We start from the raw sequence: 19,173 nt of genomic DNA on the forward strand, positions 1-19,173 counted from the left end.
TCCGTGTTGCAATCCGTATCATGGTATCTCAGGATCTGGCAAGAATTATAAACTACGACTGATGATAGCCTAGATCTTGCCATGTGTACGATAGTATTTTGATGGGTTTTTTCATTACAGTATCCCACTACAAACGGAGCATGTATCACAGAAACAGTCCTGCCCAATCCAAGATCCCAATCATAATAATCTGACAGTCTAGCACCCGAGCCTCCATATCCAGAACGACAGTACTTGATAACATATTTACAATAAAAGGAATGGTCAAAGTTAAAACCGTGTCCATATCCAAAATGACCATTGGCTATGGATATGAAGATAATCGGCGGAGGAAGGGCCGCCGACGAAAGTTAAAACCATTCAGAAGATGGATGGATAGAGCAAGCATGATGCAAGTGTTTATTGGCAAATCCGTTTTCATCTGATAATCGATAATGTCGACTAGGTAACGATGACTCTACTTAGACCTCTTCTTCTAATTAAAACACCCGGGTTCTTAAACTTTCTTGCAAAGGTTGGAAGAACAATAGAATTCTTCCTAAAATAAAACTCCAGAATGCCATCAAATCATAAATGAAGACCACAAAGCACTGGGGCATGACCAACAGAATGTTTCCTTCTCCAAGCAAAGCCACCAGTAGATGATTGATGTCTTGAAAGAGAGAGGGCGCAACAAGGAAGGGAGCATGCCAATTCCTAGAATCCTAGTCCAAAGATGATATTTTGGCTTCCCCTAGTCGCCACAAAATCTTATAGGCGTGCAAATATTAACTGCTGAAGAACATAACATTAAGTTAAAGCGATACCAAACGTGTAGCATGTTTAACCGTCAATCTTTAGACGATGTAACATGTAAGTGGAGGCTAAGGAGAAAAAAAGTGTCTTCTCAACCATCACATACTGGCCTTTTAAGCGCATAGCTGTTTGTTATGATCCATTGTCACATCGATCCGACAGCTGATTATCATGTGACTTGTACTCAACAGGGGGTTGTTGCCTGATATATCCGGACATCCCCCTTTCCATCCGTTCCCTGTTAATCATCCACTAGGCGCACTTTTGAACATAAGCAAAGCAGTATCGTGCACTCTTAAGCAGCAGCTACAACATGCGGGATGCATTTCTTAGAGGCTTCTTAGAGGAATATACTAGGTACAATGCATATGCAGATGCTCCTACATGCTTCAGATAATCACCACCCAGATATAGACATCTGGAAAAAAGCGCAATCGAATCGATTCACTCAAGAACAAGGGACATATTTTTTTTTCAGAATTGGCGAAATGGATTCATGGAAAGGAAAGGTATTCACAGTTTCACATAAGCCTACATGCTCCTACATGCTTCAGATATTCATCACCCAACCATCTGGAAAAAGCTCAATAGAATCGATCCACTCAAGAACAACACAATTTTGCAGAGTTGGCCAAATGGATTCATGAAAATCTACTCAAGAACAACACATTTGGACAATTAGCCATATGGATTCATGGAAAGGAAAGGTATTCACAGTTTCGCATAAGCCTAATCGATGGTGCTGATTACTCCTTGGGAGCAATTACAGTTACTATTTACAAATGTACAAAGCTGCTAAGATTACTAAGATGCGGTGGCAACACCTTAATCGCCACCTGCAGGGCTGCAAACCAGGGTCCTAAATTCAGAAATGCTATGCATTTGCAGCTCGGCGGTGAGGAGAACTGCTGATGATGTAAACAGAGGGAGGTGATTATGAGAAGGAGACGGGACATTTAACCAAACGGCTTGTCGACTGGTTGGTTCCTCTGGTGGTGGTCGGCATGTACGTAGCTCCCGCCCAGATCTGTGGAGGGAGCCGGCGCGCGCGGGCCGCTACGGCAAGAAGGGCGGCATCTCGCCGTAGTGGGCCGGCGGCTTCCAGGTCGCGGCGGCGGGGTCGGGCCGCGCGCCGCAGCGCTGGCAGCGCTGTCCGGAAGGCAGCTGGACGGCGAGGATCCGGCGGCAGGAGGGGCAGGAGGAGTGGCCGCGCAGCCACTTGTCGATGCAGGCGGCGTGGAAGGCGTGGCCGCACTGGGGCAGCACGCGCATGGCCTCGCCGTCCTCGAACTCGGCGAGGCAGATGGCGCACTCGGGCGCCGCGGCGGCCTCCTCCTTACCCTTGCCGCTGCCGGCCCCGGCGTCGGCGGAGACGTAGGCGACGGTGGGGATGGCGCGGAGCACCGACTTCCTGACGCCCCGGTTGGCGGCGGCGCGCGCCCTGGCGTCGGCGCCGCCGCACGCGCACCAGCGCGCGACGAGGCCGATGCCGAGGACGGTGATGAGCGCGCAGAGCAGCGCGGCGAGGATGATGACGATGTCCCGGTCGTCGGCGATGATCCGGGCGCCCGGCGTGGACACGCCCTCCGCCGCCGCCTGCAGGAGCCTCCTGGCCACCATGGGCGTCCGCTGCTGCAGCTGCGTCGTCATGTCAGTAGTGTCTGTCCGGGTGTGGTGGGGTGGGAGCGAGGCGGGGGTAGCTGGTAGCTGGATGCGGTGCGGGGAGGAAGGTGACAAGTGTGTGCTGGAAGCTAGCGAGGGAGTAGCTCGGAGCGAGTGGCCGGAGGATTTTATAGGAGGCGTTGGTGGCTTTTTTCTTTCCTTCTCCGGGTCCGGGGTGCGGATAAAGCCGCGCGGTGTTTCCGGGCGTGGAGGATAACCGGGGGTGGTCGGCCGAGACAGTGGGCGGGCGCTCGTCGCCGGAATCCGGTGCGCCGGAGGAAGTGTGTGGCACGTACTCTACTGCCGTGTGCGCAAGATCATCATGGTGATGGCGATGGCTTTGCTGCACTCTTCTTCGTGTTATAAGCAACAGTCCCACGTATCCCATCGGGGTTGCTCGGTTTAAATCAAATGCTAACGTGTTTCTTATCAACTTTGTTAGAGACAGGGGATTGATGAAAAATAGTTGGTTGTATTGCTTGATCCTTGTGTGCACATATATATATCTTTACCTAATAATAAAGAGGCTATCGCTTCCGTCGAAAAACTCACCGCGGTATTTTTATAAAAAGCCCCTTAATTTTTGTTATTCAACCCGCGCTCCATCATTTATCTGCAACGCAAAAGAAAAAACGATTCGCTCCAAAAATTATACCCGTACGCATCGCCTCCTTCCGTCGATCCTGGGCCACCCTGGCCTGTGCCCAGGCCGCCGCCACACCACTCGCCGCCGTAGCCGACCTCAACCGCCACCGCTGCCGATCTCAACCCACCCGCCTCCGCGGCCGTACCTCTCCCAGCTCACTGCCCCGGTTGCAGCGCTCGAGCGCATCGCGTCGACCCTGGTCCATCCCGGCCTGTGCCCAGGCCGCTGCCACACCACTCGTCGCCGCGGCCGACCTCAACCACCACTGTTGTCGATCTCAACCCACCCGCCTCCGCGATCGTACCTCTGTCTGCTTGTTGCCCCCGTTTCGGCGCTCGAGCACAGCTTCTGGATCAAATCAACACGACAGCTACAGTGACTGGGGATGATGCGTCTGCTCGATGCAGAACGGCGGCGGCGCGCGGATAAGGCGCGACGGAGTGAAGTACTTGCTGGTGGAGGCGGGCCTCCATGGCTCACACGGGGAACTCCGAGGTTATGGCGCGGCAACGACAACTCCTTATGGCTAGATAGAGGCGCCTAACCCTTGCTCCCCTCATCGTATCCCCTCCTCCGGCAGGAACTCGTCATGTGGTGAGATCCCCTCCCCATGCCTCCAACCGTGTGCCAAGCACCGGTAAGAAATTTTATTTTGTGGGGATTTGTTTGCTGATGAATGAATGTATTGAATGTAAGATTGTATCGTTGTAGAGACAGAGAATGGAACACCACCTTCAGTTTGTGATCTGATCCCACATTCTCTACCCCATGGGTGAAATAAGACAACAGTCCATTGATCAATTCAAGTAGCCTCTTTGTTTTGCTTTGCTTGTCCCGCTCAAATTCTCATCATGGTGAAATTAACAATGGACGGGTTGATTTCTCAACAAAATAGGATAGGACTGACTACATTAGTTAGTTAGCTTATTATTTTAATAAATCAAAATGATTATAAAAAGATTAAAAACCAGTGGTATTTTTTTTCTCACGTGGCAACACATGGGCCCTTTTGCTAGTATATATATATATAAGAGTACATGACCATCTTAAAGTATAAGTCAATGTAGAAAAAATCCTAGCCTATCATATACTTCCAAATAATCATTATAATCAACACCCCCCGCAATCACATCGGTAATGACGCAGACAATAAGACTGAAGAAGAATACAAAGGTAAACCGACGGTCATCTCCCCACAATCGTAAGAGTCGATGCATCACGTAAGTTGTGGTTGGAGTGGAAACTGCCTAGGTTGCTCAAAGAAGGCGGTGGCCCTTTGTGCCGTTGTCGAGGTAGCCAAAAGCGTAGGCTAGTGTAGCCGTGGTCGAGGTAGTCGTGCGAAGAACGTCATGGTCAATGTCGAGTCGGGGTGGCCGGTGTCGAGATAGTCGACGTGGAGCCTGGGGCGCAAGGAGGCCCCAAGTTAGTCATGGGCGCAGTGGTGTCGAAGTAGTTGTGCGTCGAGAAAAAGACGTAATTGACGACGCGTCGTATCGGGTTTGCCAAGCCCGCGAGGACACTTCGTGGACAAAGCACGCATCGGTGTTGCCAACACCGGGCATGCATTGACGGATGAAGACGATGTGGACGATGCATCGCTCCAGATTTGCCACGCCTCGGAACACACATGAGATGAAGGCACGCGTCGGCGTTGCCAGCATCGGGCATGCGTAGACAGACGAAGGCGATGTTGACTCTCGCAATACAATTACTGCCTCCCACAACCATGTCGCCTCCTCCCACATCATTCTCCCCTCCATTGTCAGGGACGTGGAGAAAATGGGATGGTAGGCCCAAACCCATGTTGTCGACGTGATTGTTGATACTTGTGATCCACATCGGATTTTTCCGTAAAGAGGAACGAACGATGCAGTACAGTATAGATAAATATTTCCTTCATTGAGAACCAAGGTTATCGGATCAATAGGAGGATCATGCAACTCCCGTCTTCAGTGCCTACGCACAAAAGAGCAAACACTTGCACCCAACAAAAACAAGAAGGTTGTCAAGCCCCATGAACTCGTTACTTACAAGAAGATAAGTAGTGTAGATAGATAGTTTAGATATATTAAATATAAAAAGTAAATACAAAAAATAGAAGGCAACGAGGAAATAACATTGTTTGCAAATTTATAAGTAATAGACCGGGGGGCATAGTGTTCTCTGGCGGCATCCCTCTTGAAGAAGGCATACAATGGGTAAACAAATTACTTTTGGACAACTGATAGAAAATTGCATAATTATGTAATATTTATTCACGGTAATGATCATGTGTATATACGCATCACGTCCATAAGTAAGTAGACTAACTCATGCATGCATCTACTACTATTACCCCACCCATCGACCGCCATCCAACATGCATCTAGATTATTAAGTAAAACAGAGTAATGCTTGGAGAACAATCACATTAACAATGACATGATGTAGACAAAGTAAATTCAGTTAATATGAATGAAACCAATCGATTAATCATTAGTGGCAGCAATACAAAGATGTTTCTTGTCCCTTTCTCTCACTGAGATATGCAGCACCCTCACAATGAACCCGCTATAACGCACACCTCCCACTTAAGAAAGATCAATCTAGTTGGCCAAATCAAATCAATAGATCGGAGAGATTTATGAAGCTATAATAATCATGAAAGTAAGAATCATATAATCCAGACAAGACTAAAATCTAGTACCATGAATAATTTGAAAAAAAACCCACAATTCATCGGATCCCAACAATCACATTGTACAAAGTGATTACATCGAATTGATCATCGCAAATATGCGATGAACTTTGTATTGAAGAAGATAGAGAGAGAGACATCTAGATACTAGCTATGGACACGTAGATATATGGTAGACTACTCACACATCACCATGTGAGCAGCAAGGTTGATGTAGAGGTCCTCTATGATTGACCCCCACTTCGGCAGGGCATCGAATAGGGCTCCAGATGGGCACACGATGGAACAAAGACTTGCGGCGGCGAAAAAAGTGTTTCAGGAGCTCCCCGAGGGTTTTGAAAATATATGAGAATTTATAAGCCAGAGAACAAGGTTGGGAGGCGAGGGGGTGGCCCACAAGCTAACAAGGCACGACCACCCCCTAGGCGTGCCCTGTTGGCTTGTGGGGCCTCCATGTGTCCCCTGACCTGCTTCCAAAGTTTCCAAATCTTCTTTTGGTCCACACAAATCTATCAAAAAGTTTCCTAGTATTTTAACTCCGTTTGGTAATGAAAACCTGAAAAGCCAAAAACATGTAGAAAACGGCAACTAGCAATTGGAACTAGCTTAATAGGTTAGTGCTAAAAAATATGAATCAACAAATAAATGCCCAGAAAGTGGTCTAGAATGATAATATTATAGCATGGAACAATAAAAAATTATAGATACGTTAGAGACGTATCAGCATCCCCAAGCTTAATTCCTGCTCATCCTCGAGTAGGTAAATGATAAAAAAAATGTGACATGCTACCCCACATGTAAACTATTGCGGGTGTGATCATTGAGAAATGACAAATTAACAAACATCAACATAGTAATATCCATGAACGTAAGTAATATGATCATTTAATATTCAAAATATACGATCCTTAAAGAATCTATTCCCCCATTCATTTTCTCATATTAGCATGGCATGGCTCCGTCTTCACCACATAAATACAAATATGAAGCACCACGGTGTTAAGCCAGGCAATTGGATCGTATGTTTTAACGAGCTTCAGCTTTTTATTACTCCCTCAATACATGAGCGTGAACCATGGACATAGCATATAGGTGGAATAGAATATGGTGGTATGTTTAAAAGGGGTAAGAGTGGAGAAGAAAGTCTCGCATCAACTTGGCATATCAACGGGCTATGGAGATGCCCATCAATAGATATCAATGAGAGGAGTAGGGATAGCCATGCAAGAGATGCACTAGAGCTATGAAAGTGCGTTATGTCGACTAGAGGGGGGGTGAATAGGAGATTTTTAGAATTTCATCATTGAGGAAATTCCTCACTGATGACTAACTTACAGCGGAAATAGTAAAGGATCAGAAGTGCAAAGTTTCACAACAGCAGTTTTTTTGGGTGAAGAATGTGAAAACAGATTGCACAGTGAGCAGGCACGCAGAAAACAGATGAGAAACAACTAACGTGAAGAATTTGGGGTTGAGGAAATTCGGAGAAAGTCTTCAGCAAATTCTTCAAACGGTCACAGTGAAAGTCATCAACACATAATACGGGAAAATAAAGAGTTGAGGAATTAGAACCCGTTTATCAGTGAAGACAGTCGTTGATGACCCAGTTCCAACTGCTGTGACAGTCGTACATCTGGTTTGGAGCGGGTTGGTATTGAAACCAAAAGACACCCAGTCCCGGGACACACAGTCCCTACCGTATTCTCCTTGAGCTAAGGACACACAGTCCTCGCCCAACACTCGTCGTAAGTCTTTAGGGCAGACTTCCAAACCCTCACAAACTTGGTCACCCGGCGATCCACAATTGACTGCTGGAAAGCTCTAGACCGTGACGCCTAACCGTCTGGAGGATGCACAGTCCTCAAAGGTAAAAGGCTTCAGCCCCACACAGGAACAACTTCTTCAGTGATGCTCAATCACTAGGTTTGGTTTGTGGTTTCGGTGGGTGGTGTATTTCCTCACTGATGAATTACTCTCGAAGGCTCTGAGGAATTTGGGTTGCTCTTATGACAAGTGTCAGTTTCTAACGGAGCAGCCAACCAGCTAGTGGTTGTGGGGGGTGGCTATTTATAGCCTGGGAGCATCCCGACATGATTTGACACTAATGCCCTTAAATAATATGACCGTTGGAGTGGATAAGACCAGTGACTTGGCGTGGTTATCGAAACGGTCGGAACTCTCAACTCTGAGAGTCCTCATGTCACTCATATTCCTCACTTGAGGCTTTTGATAGGATTAGGCTTGGGTTGAGCATCATGAGGAAATTCATTCCATAGTGTAACTTCGACCCCCTTTAACAGTACGGTGTTCCTATTACTCAAATGCGAAGAAAGTAAAACACAAAGTGTAAATCTTCATGCTTCAGATTCTTCAGAATGATTTTCTTCAGGATCCACCGGACTTCTCAATATCAGTATCTTCATGAGGAATATCAATTTCATCACAGATTCTTCGCGATTCATGTCTTCAGCTTCAGACCAATTTCTTCAACTGAAGACATATAATTTTAGGGGTCGATATTCTTCAAATATCTCAAACTCCTCAATGACTTATAGATCCTGTGTACACTCACAAACACATTAGATACTTAACCTATAAGTCTTCAAACCACCAAAATCACTAAGGGGCACTAGATGCACTTACAAGCTATAAGTGTATAAAAGCACGACTTAAGCTAAATGGGTGTGCATCCAACTTGCTTGTTCATGAAGACCTCGGGCATTTGAGGACTCCCGTCGTTGGAATATACAAGTCAGGTTCTATAATAAAAATATTCCCGCTAGCATATAAAAGTAACCAAATAAGAGACTCTCGATATGAAAAACATGGTACCACTTTGACGCTCAAGTGTGGAAAAGGAGGTAGTAGCACTGTCTCTTCTCTCTTTTCTCTTATTTCTCTCTCTCTCTCTCTCTCTCTTTTTTCCTTTTTTGTCTGGAGTCTCATCCCGACTTGTGGGGGAATCATTGTCTCCAACATCCTTTCCTCACTGAGGCAATGCACTAAATAATGAATAGCATCAGACTTCTATTTATTTACAACTTGATATGAAAAACTACTAAACAATACGACTCTATAAAAATGCCTCTAGTAGTATACCGGGATGTGCCGTGATGCTTCTTGGGAGTAGTCTTCTTCCTTGGGCCGGTTGCAGTGTCGAGCTGTTCTTCATCAGATTCAGCAGTGCGGAATGAAGAAAAGGAGCTGTCTTCAAGGTCTGGCACTGGAATGGGCCTGAACTTCTTCTTGGGAGGCCACGACCAGTCAAAGTCTCGCTCAAAGTTCATTTCTTCAAGTTCAGTCTGAGTCTTCAGATGTGCAAGTGTAGCCCAGGTGCGATCGAAAACCTCATGCGGATAGTGATGGTTAATCTTCACAGAGTTCTGTGTTTCAGTGAGAGTTTTCACAATGGCACCAAACTGGCGTTTGACCCATTTGTGGTTGCGATCCACCTTCTGGTGAAGACTGAGGAGGAGCTCTCTGGTATTCAGCACGCGAGGAGGAACGGGGCTTGCTGGACGAGTCTCAATATCGTCCCATGAAGAATAAGCTTCTGGCTCTTTGAACTGGCCATCAAAGGGCCTGCTGCCCTCTTCAATCACAGATTTTCCTTTTCCTTCAATGGGCTCGAAAGTCTTCTTGTTGACCCGGATAGGAGGTATATAACCCATGTGGTTTTGGAAATCAGCGTGGAAGTTGATGCCTGTCCTTGTACTGATGAATCTCATGATCCACGGGGCATATATCTTGTGATCAAAGGGGCACATGGCATTGTCAGCCAAAGACCTCAAGAAGAAATCATGGATATTGATAGGAATACCGTGAATGATGTTGAAGAGGATATTCTTCATGAGGCCTACAACATCTTCTTCATCGTCATGGCCTTTGATCGGTGCGAGCACACTACAGAGAATTCTGTAGACAGACCGGGGTGTGTACTTGAGCTCGTGGACGAGGAAGGTTGTTCTTGAAGATTTGCCTTCAGCCAAAGGCTTCATGAGGACTTCCATCATTCCATTTGGCAGCTCACGCTCACCATAAAGCTTCACAGCCTCATCTGAGGGAATTGGTACGGGTAGTTCTCTGAGGAGTTCAGAAGCAGGAGCCTTGTAGTGAGTGTTTTGTGACATCCAGTCAAACACCCAAGTGTTGATGTCTTAAGGGTTGCCAGATATGTGAAGAGTGGCATAGAACTGAAGAATAAGCTTGATGTTCCAGTCTGATATGTCTGAGCACATTGGAAGCAAACCTGCATCATGGAGTACACTGTGGGCTGGCTCCAGGCAATGTATTGCTTCAAGCTCAACATGAGGAATATGCCTGTGCTGGAATATCTTGTTTCGTCCACAGAGCACAGAGGCATAGTAGTTCATCTGAGTTCTTGTCCAAAACTTCAGATGCCTCATTTGAGGCTTGTCATAAGGGTTCTCTCCGATGAAGTACATGCGTTCTTCAAAGAAATTTTCTTTCTGAACCTTTGGACGCTTGGAGAATGGCTGACGCTGAACTGGCTGAAGATTTTGCTGAGGAATAGGGGGGGAGACAACCATAGCAGTCTCTGGGTTAAGCACAATGAATGCATTGTCTTGGGCGGGTGCATTTTCTTCAGCATTTTCCTCAGGGTGAGGAATTTCAGCAGCTCGTACTTCAGGCTGAGGAGATGGTGCTTGCTCTGGCTGAGCTTTAGGCTGAGGAATTTCTGCTTCTTTCTCAGTTGAAGGAGTTGGATCAACCTGTTCCTCATCGTGAGGAGTCTGCACAGAGTGTTGAATTTCGTCAGCTTGAGGATTTTCAGCTTGTTTTTCTTCAGCTGGCTTTGTGGCAGAGGCAGCTTCATCAGCTGGTGCAGCTGATGCTTGAACATTTTCTGTCTGAGGAATGAGAGGTTGAGGACTGTCGTCTATCTGAATTTCCTCGTCAGTGTGTTCCTCAGGGGCGACATCCTTCATTTCCTCATCTGCCTTCGTAGCTGGGTCATCAATGACGACCATCTCATAGGAAGGGGCGACATTGAGAGGCACCGGGTCCAGATGAGCAGTTTCTTCAATTTCTCTGAGGCGCTTTGCCTCTATTTCTTCTACTGCTCAGGAGGCTTTTCTCTTCTTATCTTCCTTTTCAGCAGCCCTTGTTTTCTTCACGTCTGATGCAGACGGAATTATCTTCTTCTCCTTTGAAGCTTTTGGTGAAGGTGTTCTTTCTACAGTTTCTTCAGCTGGTATTGAGGTACCAGCTGGAACAGAGTACACAGCCTGCTTTGATGAAGCCTGCTTTGAAGAAAGAATATGACTGATGAAAATCATACTTACGTCATAGTTGAAAAGAATTAAAGATCTCCGAGAAAAGATTAAAAGAGCCAGGAGAGATCCTGGGAAAGAACCTGTGGGTTATGGGCCCACTCAAAGAAACCACCTTTAGAAAAGATTGCTAGAAAGATTGATATTGCACCGGTATGAAGAGAACTAGATGAGGTAGCACCTCGAAATAATTGAAGGAATTGATAACAAGAAACTACTGGGATATCTTCAACGCTCCGTAAAGAATAGAGATAAATGCCAACAGAAGACTAGATAAGAATTTCCAACACGGGAAAGAATTACAATGACGAAAGGAATATGATGAACACGGACAACTGAATTAAATTCACGGGTAAGGATGACAAGAATGAACAAATATGAACACGAAGCTCCTGAGAAACTTCACAATGAATCATCGGGTAAGAGAGAAAAGAAACAGACAATGGAAGCACAATGAAAAGAAAACTCCTGGATAAAAATTGAATCACTGAGAAAAAGGGCGGGAGGGCGGGGAAAAACAAAGACGACTTGGGACAGATGAGATGAACCCCGGAATAAAATGAGAGAACGATCTTGCAAAATAGGAGAGGATGGAATTCACTGAAGAGAAGCACACCGGTTGAAAAAGAATTAGCTCGACGACTCCGGTTGACAAGAAATGATACTACAACCTGATTGAGCAAAGAATTGCATTCACATAAAAATATGAGAACACAGATTAGGAAAGATCTGAAATCACCACTTGACATCGAAGCAACACGAATTACCATATTCCAACAAAACAAAGGGTGAGGCTTATGAAACAAGCCTGAACAAACTCATGAGAAAGATTTCCGTTCGATATTTTCGTGGACAGTATCGCACGGGCACGATTTACAGAAGCCATCAAGTGCAAGGCAGTGCACCTGACATACGAAGCGTCCCCGAGTCGTAGCAAGCTACAAGGACTCTTTAAGACACAACGTGTACTGCTGTAAGTCGACCGTGAACAAACAAATCCACTAGATGTCGAACCCCAACCTAACATCATGCATTTGTTGGAACATTGTCCTATAAGCAACTACTTGAATTCCCACCTATGAATTCCCGAAATATCTGGTCATGCAATCTGGTACACGGATACAAGGAGTAATATCACACAACTCCCATACTAACCGGTCACTTGTATCACATCCGTCAACACACGACCAGAATCTCGGACCTTCATCTACAACAGACCCTCGTGATCACAACGATACAAAGTATGGCAGTACTCCCGAACAATCTGCACCAGTACTGGGGACATCGGGGTTATCTCGCCACTACTAGTATTGAAGCAAATACGAACATCCTTCGTACTGAGACATTAAGAAATCTGAATGATAACGATGTGCTCGAGAATCCCCTGGAGCTCAACTCCCCGGAAGAAGATCAAGTCAGACAGGAGGCACCAAGATAGAACTCCGTCACATCGGCATCATATAGATTCCAAAAATATCCGCGTGATCCTAAATTTTTTTGAGCGGGAAGAGAAGTAGAGTAAATTATTACGTCGAGATTCCTCACGAGAGCATAGAAGAGGAGAAAAAAGAGTCCTACACTCCGATATATAACTAGACTCAAATCGGTTTTTCACTAGACTCGACTCGGCCAAGTTCGATCAATCAAGGGGGCTCCTAGGTCGGTCCTTGATGTGATACCAACTTGTCACGCCCAAGATGCGACACTATCCTCAATTTGGCACGAAGGCCTCGTCAGGGATAGAAGCGCATCTCGTCGTGTCGCAAGAATGGATATCGTTACAAGTACATGTACTGAAAAGAAGAGATAGATATACAGAGTTGGCTTACACTCGCCACAAGCTACATCAGAGTCACATCAGTACATTACGTAATCATCAAGAGTAAGAGCAGGATCCGACTACGGACGAAAACAAACGACAAAAGAAGAACGACGTCCATCCTTGCTATCCCAGGCTGCCGGCCTGGAACCCATCCTAGATCGATGAAGAAGAAGAAGAAGAAGCAACTCCAAATGAACAACCAACGCGCTCGCGTCAAGTAACCTTTACCTGTACCTGCAACTGGTGTTGTAGTAATCTGTGAGCCACAGGGGACTCAGCAATCTCATTTCCAAAGGTATCAAGACCAGCAAGGCTTAATGGGTGAGGTATGGTTAAGTGGTGAGGTTGCAGCAGCGGCTAAGCATATTTTTGGTGGCTAAACTTACGGGTACAAGAATAAGAGGGGGAAGATCTACGCATATCGGTCGTGGCTACTGATGATCAAATAAATGATCCTGAACACCTACCTACGTCAGACATAACCCCACCGTGTCCTCGATCGGAGAAGGAACTCACGAAAGAGGCAGTCACGGTTACACACACAGTTGGCATATTTTAGTTAAGTTAACTTTAAGTTATCTAGAACCAGTGTTAAACAAAATATCCACGTTGCCACATAACCGCGGGCACGGCTTTCTGAAAGATTTAACCCTGCAAGGGTGCTCCAACTAGTCCATCACAAATTACCACAAGCCGCATAGAAATCCTCAATCACGAAGCTCGCGATCTCGTCGGATCTCCTAGTGGAAAACCTCAACTATGAGATTACCCAAAGCATCACCGGAATCCCGATGCACAAGATATCTCGTCAAAGGTAAAACTAATCCAGCAAGGCCGCCCGACGTGTCGACGATCCCGATAGGAGTCGCGTACCTCGTTCTCAGGACACGACGGATAAGCACAGCGTACGGTGGCCTGATAGAAATCTCCCGAGTTGCCCCGGGTTGGCCCCGCAAACGGCTCTAGTTTGGACCAACACTCATGAGGAGCACTGGCCCGGGGGTTGATTAAAATAGTCCGCGGGTGCCGGCGGGTCCCTATGCAATTTTATTAGGTGATTAGGCAAATGTAGTACCAAAGTTGGGCCTTGCCAGACCAGCCTTAATCTAAAACGAATTATCAAGGGGGTCCCCATAACAACCCCGATCGTGTTAGAAGCGCTCAATTATGGAACATAACACCGGTAGCCGGTAACTAAAAGGGGGCAAAGGTGGAACAAAACACCAGGCTAGAAAGGCCGAGCCTTCCACCTTTTACCAAGTATATAGGTGCATTAAATGAAATAGCATTTAAATATGGTGATATAACAAGGAACCCATGCTTTGCATGGAAGCATCTGCACCTGCAACTAGCAACGCTACACAGGGTTAAGCAAGAAGTAACATAGCCAATCAGTGGTTTGCTAGGTCGAACAGGTTGATGGTAAACATGGCATTGTTGAGAGGTTGACTTTAACAGGTGGTAGGCAACGAGACGTAATCGACAGAAGCGATAAACTAGCATGGCAATGATAGTAATGGTATCTGGGGAAATGATCATCTTGCCTGAGATCCCGCTTGGAAGAAGTATGCCTCCGTGAAGCAGACGAACCGACGTAGTCGAACGGTTCCTCACAATCCGGCACGCGTGCGGAACTCTATCGAGACGGGGAAACCGGAAACAAGCATCAACACACGATATTCACCACACGATGCACAACACATATGATGCATGAACTACTGAATACATGCAAGTCACGGCATGACATATCACACAATCACACCTACACATTAAGTGAAGTTCAATATGCACGAGTTGCATATTGACGAAACTCCATGTTAATTATTTAGTTCACTCCCGATTATCTACACGGCAATATTAATGTTGTCAAACATGCAAGAGGTGAAGCGGAAATTAAACTACCTATCTAGGCATTTTAAATGAGGTCGGAAATGACATATAGCATCTCCGAGACGACCTCACATGTTAATTTACAATTCTGTCCAGATCTGAACTAATGCATATAATTAGTTGTTAAACAGCAAAACAAATAGGTTCCCGTGTTTCTACGCATCAAGGCAAGCAATCTACACGTAAAGAGCATCTCCAACGGAGCTACGGATCAAAAGATACAAGCACCGCAAGATATGATGGCATGAATGCAAAATTATGTGCAACGGCGGCTACGAGCACTCCATCACATACAAACAGCAAGAGAAAAAGAAACTACACAAGATTCTAAGAAAGTTTCATGTAGGACACGATCGAATCGGAGCTACGATTCAAAAACTACGAGCAAAACAAGAAATGACTACAAACTGCCCAAAACAGCCACATAGCAACTTCTACGCCTCACAACTACGGCTACACCACTCCGATGAGCTCAAGCAAGGCATGGCACGGAAGAGGGCAAAAAGCACTACTACAAACATCTAACAACAACTAGCATGGAAGTAAAGAGCACTAGGAAAAGAAGACACAAAATGGCATCTCACACACTATTTCAGACTTAGTGAAAATAACACTTTGTGAAAGTGCAGTTTTCAGCCTGAAGCTATAATGACAGCAGAAAAAACCTAAGCTACAGGACTCCAAATGGCATGAAACTTAACAGCATGCTAGAGAAACATAAGGGGTACAACTAACTCCATTGGACCAACCTCAAAAGAGCTACAGAGCACAAGATGCAAGCAAAACAAAACAGCAACAAAATAATAACAGATTCCAGACTTAGAAATATTTCAGCACGTCCAAAACAGCACTATTTCTAGCAACTCGAGGGCAAGCAAACAACACCTAAACATGCATTTCTATTGCAACTAAAAATACCAGGGGCTAAACAAAACATCCAAGATCAACTCCCTAGTTGACAACTAAATCAAACGAGGCACGGAATAAATTCTACGAATTAAACAAAAGAGCATCACGGCAAAATATCGCACGAACCAACTTACTCAAAAGCTAAAACTAATTGCACAGAAAAATCCATGGGATTTTTCTACCCCGGAAACATATACAATATGTGGGGTTTGCAATACTAAATAATGCCACACAATAAAGCGGGAGAATAACCTATATACGGGAAAAATAACCTAGAGGCAATTCCCTATACGTAAAAATACCAATGACCGCTCTAATATACATGGAAAATAGCTCCCTAGAGCATGGACATTTATCCTACGTCATAAGAACAACCCGGACACGCGCGAAAATTAACTACGGGTCGGAACCTATTGTAACAGCACGCAAAACAAAGCATTAGGCACCCTAAACGGCGTTAAATAAATATGCTAGTTTCAAAATCACATTCTACGCGCGAAACTACCACAAAAACATATAAGATACGTCTCGATCCGATCTACGGTTTAAAAGTTACGGGGGTTAGAAAATCTAGTCTAACCCTGAAAAAGAATTTAAATTCGGTCTAACTCGTAAATATCTACTGGGCCGAAATCCATGCGCGAAAGCACTAAGAGGCGCCTGGGGCGCGAGATAGAGAGGCTCGAGGGGTGCTCTCACCTGGACCGGAAGGGCTCTGCTGGAGATGGGCCGGGGGCGCTGTGCGAGGCCGAAGGAGATGGGCCACCAGGCTGGTAGGCGGGCCCACGGGGCACCACGCGAGGCGAGCGGCAGGGTCGGCTCCTCCCGTCGCCCGCTGGAGCGAGGCCAGGCCATGGCGGCGGTGCACCTCCTGCCGGCTGGTGTGGGCGCAGGGCCATGGCGGCCGGGAACGGGCAGATCCGTAGGTCGAGGACCCGGATCCGGCGTCCTTTGGCGGCGACAGCAAGGGGAGGCCCGACGACGGGCACGACCGGCACCTGCACAGGAGTAGGAAGAGAGGTGAGGGAGAGAGGGGCCGAGGGGAGAGGAAGAAGCAGAGGAGCAAGGGAGAAGCTCCGGCATGGGGTCGCCGACGATGGCTTCTCGCCGGAGTGGCGCGGCGACGAGGGTCGGACGGCGCACGCGGTGCAGAGCTCGGGCACAGGCGCCATGGGGGGAGGGGCGAGGGAGCTTGGGAAAAATCGGGTAGGCGGCGGCGCGGACGACCCGGGCTCTCGCGGGCCTGCGATGGGCTTCACGGGCCCGGCGGCGCCGGCAGGGGAGAGAGGTGGGGCGGCGCGGCTAGGGTTAGGGTTAGGGCGCGGATCCCGAGGAGGATTAGGGGGGCGCCCAAAAATAGGCAGGGAGGGGTGCTTAAATAGGGAAAGGGGCTAGGGTGCAGGGTATCTGGGGGTTTTTCGACCCTCCGGACGCGTTCGTGCGGTCCGATCGGAGAGGCGGGTTAGGGTTAGGTGTGTGGAGTGGCGTTGGCTAAGATGAGAGGGAAGTGGTGCGGCGCGGCATCGACTTTTAAAACACTAACAAACGCCCGACGAATAACCGAAGACGGTGCCGCTACGGGCGACCGTTCGGGTACCAGACGGTCTCTGATCGCAACGAAAATCGACAGGCGGACTAGGTATATCTAATCTCGACCGCGTGCCAAGTTTCACCTCGATCAGAGAAAGTTTTAAACGCACTTTAAAAACAGGGTTTCGACGGTGCCGCGGGCGCGTGCGGGTGCGGTCGGGCTCAGAACGAACAACGACGAACGCGAAGAGAAGCGGCAACTAACAGCGTATGCAAGTTTTGAAAACTGGCGGCAACGGGATGCCGATGCAATGCAGATGATGTGCATGATGCGATGATGATGCCGCAACTGAAAATACCCACACGACGAAAACGGAAAGAAAAGGGGAAGCTTCTGGAACGTCGGCATCGGGCTGTCACAACACTCCTACACTACAAGAGGATCTCGCCCCGAGATCCAAGAATGAAAGGGGGAGAGGATGAGAAAGCACCAGAGGTAAAACTTAGTCGCTTCTTTGACAAACGAGTGAAACCAACGATCCTTGAAGGTTGCAAAGAGATGAGGAATGACATGAGAAAGAAGCAAGAATTCACGGAAAATTTCGGCAGCACTTCGGTAGGAAAATGGGACAAAAAATTCGATAAGAAGAGAGAATTAGACAATATTCACAACAAACAAGTAAATAGAGCAAGGGAACACCATGATCTTGATAGAACAACAAGATAGACCCAAAAGAGCAACATCACAAGGCCTCCGGAACAATAGAATAGGAACTAGCTCATACGGAAGAAGAGAATGAAGAAAAGAATGACAACTATCAACTCCAATGGACTTGGCAAGCATCCTTACAAGAAGAATTGGACGGAGTTGTTGGAAAACAACAACGAAAGAACAAGATAGTAGTGGGCTTACGAAAATCATCTCAACAAATATGAGGTGACAACCAACCACTAAAAGGAAGAAGGATTAGCTTGGGAGAAACAAAACAAGAACAATTCTTACACCAAGAAGATACATTGAGAACTGGGATTAATGGAAGCACCATGATAGCACAATCCATAGGAAAAGCTTTAGGTGAAATCGAAACCAAGATAGCTCAATGAAGAAATCATGGGTTAAAATATCTCATGATCAAAGAATTGGTGGATTTAATTATCTCATTCTTGAAGAAAAAACTCTTCGAGTCTCCTACACTAACAAGAAGGCTATAAAACCACCTCAAAGGATCAAGGAAGAACAAATGCACTTGAAAATGCAAGAGAACGGATACTTGAGAAAAGAATTGATATCATGAGTCACTCCGGAAGAAGAATTGAAATCATTTGATGACACAAAATAAGAATTATGTTATGCTAATTCTTCATCAAATTAAATTCATGACAAGCAACGGATCTAGCATACAACTTATTCTTGTAGAAGTGAATCTTGGAGAAACAGAGAGAAAAACCCCACTTGAAGCATAATTAAAGGCAACACCGGTAAGAACTCACAATTGAATGAGAAAACCAAGAATTAATGGAGAAACATGAGAACTAAAAGCTCATGAGCCACCTGAGAGAAAACTTGAATAAGGCACCGGAATAATTGAGAGACGAACGAAGAGACAACAATGGAGAAGAATTGAGGATGAAAGCTGAAAGCTGAGAACGAAGAATCTTCTGACATGATGGCTTTCGGAGGAACGAGAAATAAAAACAACTCAGAAAAGCACCGGATAGCAAGAAAAGGGATTACTCATGATTGGAACAATTAAGATGATTGCACCAAGCTGAAATGATTAATCTCCAAGAGAACGGACCAGGATTGAGAGAAACACTCCTTCGGATTGCAAGGTGAGAATGATGACGAGAACAACACCACCAAAAATTGATGAGACACTCCGGAATAAAGAAAATTGCAAGGTTGATCCAAATATGAGAATTAATTCAAATTTATCTTGAAGAAAGA

At 46.2% G+C, this 19,173-nt stretch overlaps 1 protein-coding gene across 1 annotated transcript; it reads right to left on the reverse strand.

Annotated features, from left to right (window-relative positions):
* Positions 1 to 1,464: 1,464 nt before the first annotated feature.
* LOC123427851 (probable E3 ubiquitin-protein ligase ATL44) lies at positions 1,465 to 2,943 on the reverse strand. The gene has a single exon (XM_045111986.1). It carries the CDS (start codon positions 2,443 to 2,445, stop codon positions 1,852 to 1,854), a length of 594 nt encoding a protein of 197 aa, XP_044967921.1. The 5' UTR covers positions 2,446 to 2,943; the 3' UTR covers positions 1,465 to 1,851.
* Between the last annotated feature and the right edge of the window lie 16,230 nt (positions 2,944 to 19,173).

This window comes from Hordeum vulgare, chromosome 2H (assembly GCF_904849725.1).
Source record: "Hordeum vulgare subsp. vulgare chromosome 2H, MorexV3_pseudomolecules_assembly, whole genome shotgun sequence".
Taxonomy (NCBI): Eukaryota; Viridiplantae; Streptophyta; class Magnoliopsida; order Poales; family Poaceae; genus Hordeum; species Hordeum vulgare.